This window comes from Monoraphidium neglectum (assembly GCF_000611645.1).
Source record: "Monoraphidium neglectum strain SAG 48.87 unplaced genomic scaffold scaffold02035, whole genome shotgun sequence".
NCBI classification, from domain to species: Eukaryota; Viridiplantae; Chlorophyta; class Chlorophyceae; order Sphaeropleales; family Selenastraceae; genus Monoraphidium; species Monoraphidium neglectum.
This window is the reverse complement of record NW_014011593.1, coordinates 1-1,799: the sequence shown is the minus strand read 5'-3', so window position 1 is coordinate 1,799 and position 1,799 is coordinate 1. Positions and strand designations below refer to the sequence as shown.

Below are 1,799 nucleotides of genomic sequence, written 5' to 3'. Positions count from 1 at the left end.
CTCTCACAGCAAGCGCTACTTCAGTGTGAAGGAGGCCTACGAGGAGGGTCTCGTGGACAAGCTCATCCCGGGGTACAAGCTCAACCGCTTCCGCAAGATCGCGCGCGACACCTTCGGCGACCAGGAGAGCTACTTCGGGGCCGACAAGCCCAAGTTCAGGTTCAACCGCGCCGACAAGGCGTGAGCGGCGCCGTATGGCGAGTGCGGCGTGCGGGGCGCGGGGGCGACGGGCGCGGGCGGGCGGCGCTCTTTAGCGGGCGTCGGCCTGGCTCAGTTTGAAGGCTGCGCCGGCGGCGCGAGTGCTTTATGCAGGGCGCTTTGGTGGCCGCGTACGCTGACGGCGTTCCAACGCATGGGGGCCCGCGCCGCTGCTGTCGCCACCGCCGAGCCGTCGCCCGCCTGTTTCTTTCGCACGCCGTCACCTGCTTCCTGGTTTGCCCGCGTGCCTGGAGCTCGCCTCGTCATTCATGTTATGTTTCTCCTCCCCCGCCTGCTCCCCGGCCCCCGCCTGAGCGCCCGCCGATTTGAGCGGCCGCCGGCTCGCGGGGCGGGGCTTTCGGGGCCCCTGTGTTGTTTTGATGTAATTGTACTGAGAGTCTGCGCGGACACTGGCAACTGGTGCAGCCGCCGCTGCGACACATGCCAGCCCCAGCCCCAGAGCGCCTCCCCCACACGGCTTGCCCAGCGCGCCCCTTCAGCAACCGTGCGCCCATACGACTCAAGCCCCTAGCCTGCCGCCTGCGTGGGTCGACGGTTTCACGATAACACATGTGCTGCAACAAAGCCAGCGGTGCGGAACAAAGCCGTGACCAGCGGGTAGGAGCAGGAGCTGCTGAGGGGAAATGGCCAGAGCCACAAGGGCAGCCAGATAGCCGAGGGGCGAGGCGACGAGAGTGCAAGGCCGCCCGTGTTTTGCCTGGCGCCATTGCGGCTCTGACGCTGGCCTTCGACGGATTCTGTCGAGTGCTGCGCCACAAAACGTTGCGATGCCGGGCAGCTGGGCCACCGCGTGGCTGCCACGCCGCGCCGCGCCGCGCTGCGCCGTGCGCCTGCGGCTAGCCGCGCCCGCGGCCCCTGCCGCGCCCCCTCCCGCGGCCCCTGCCTCTCGCAGCTGCGGGGTTGGAAGGGTGAGTGGGGCGTGCATGCATGCGTCAGCCAGTGCCAGAGAACGTGCCAGCCGCAACGCATGCAGGCCGCCATCCGCACCCCCACACCCTTCCCCTTCGCCCAGCTGAGCCTCATGCATGCATAATCCCGCACCCATCAGCAGCCGGCACAGCCACTGCGTCGCTCAACCCCGCTACTGGGGTTTCGCAGCGCGGCTGCGTGGGCCCCGCGCTCCCAACGCCCCTGCCCCCAGGTTCAGGCTCAGCTCCCGTGCAGCCCACCTGCGCCGCCGCCGGCCGCGCGCGGGGGCCGCGTGGGCCGCTGCTTGGGCTTGTCAATGTCGACCAGCAGGGTGTCCAGGTTGAGGGAGTCAGGCAGGATGTAGTACCTGGTTTATTTTTTTGGGGGGGGGGGTGTTGGGGAGGGGCGTGGTACGCAGCAATAGCAGAGGGGCTGGGTTGCTGGGTGGTTGATTGGCTGCAGCTACGACCGTGTGTTGGAGGGGGGGGGGCGCAGCCCCACAGGGTTCTTCAGGGCACGGCGCGCCCCAACGTCAGCCCCTGTGTCCGCTGCTGCATCGCAACCTCCTCAAATGCACAAATGCCCACACACGCACACACACGCACATGCGCACGCACACATGTGCACCGCTGTTTTCCACACACGTGCTCGCACTCCTATCACTCCTATCC

At 67.9% G+C, this 1,799-nt stretch overlaps 1 protein-coding gene across 1 annotated transcript in view; it reads left to right on the top strand.

Moving 5' to 3' along the window:
* The window catches only part of MNEG_9710 (ATP-dependent Clp protease proteolytic subunit), a gene marked incomplete at both ends in the record, with an annotated part of 4,532 nt that extends 4,348 nt beyond the window's left edge, over window positions 1-184 (top strand). The window contains one exon of the mRNA XM_014041816.1: window positions 10-184. Coding sequence (XP_013897270.1) covers window positions 10-184 — 175 coding nt within the window. The remainder of the gene's footprint in view (window positions 1-9) is intronic.
* Between the last annotated feature and the right edge of the window lie 1,615 nt (window positions 185-1,799).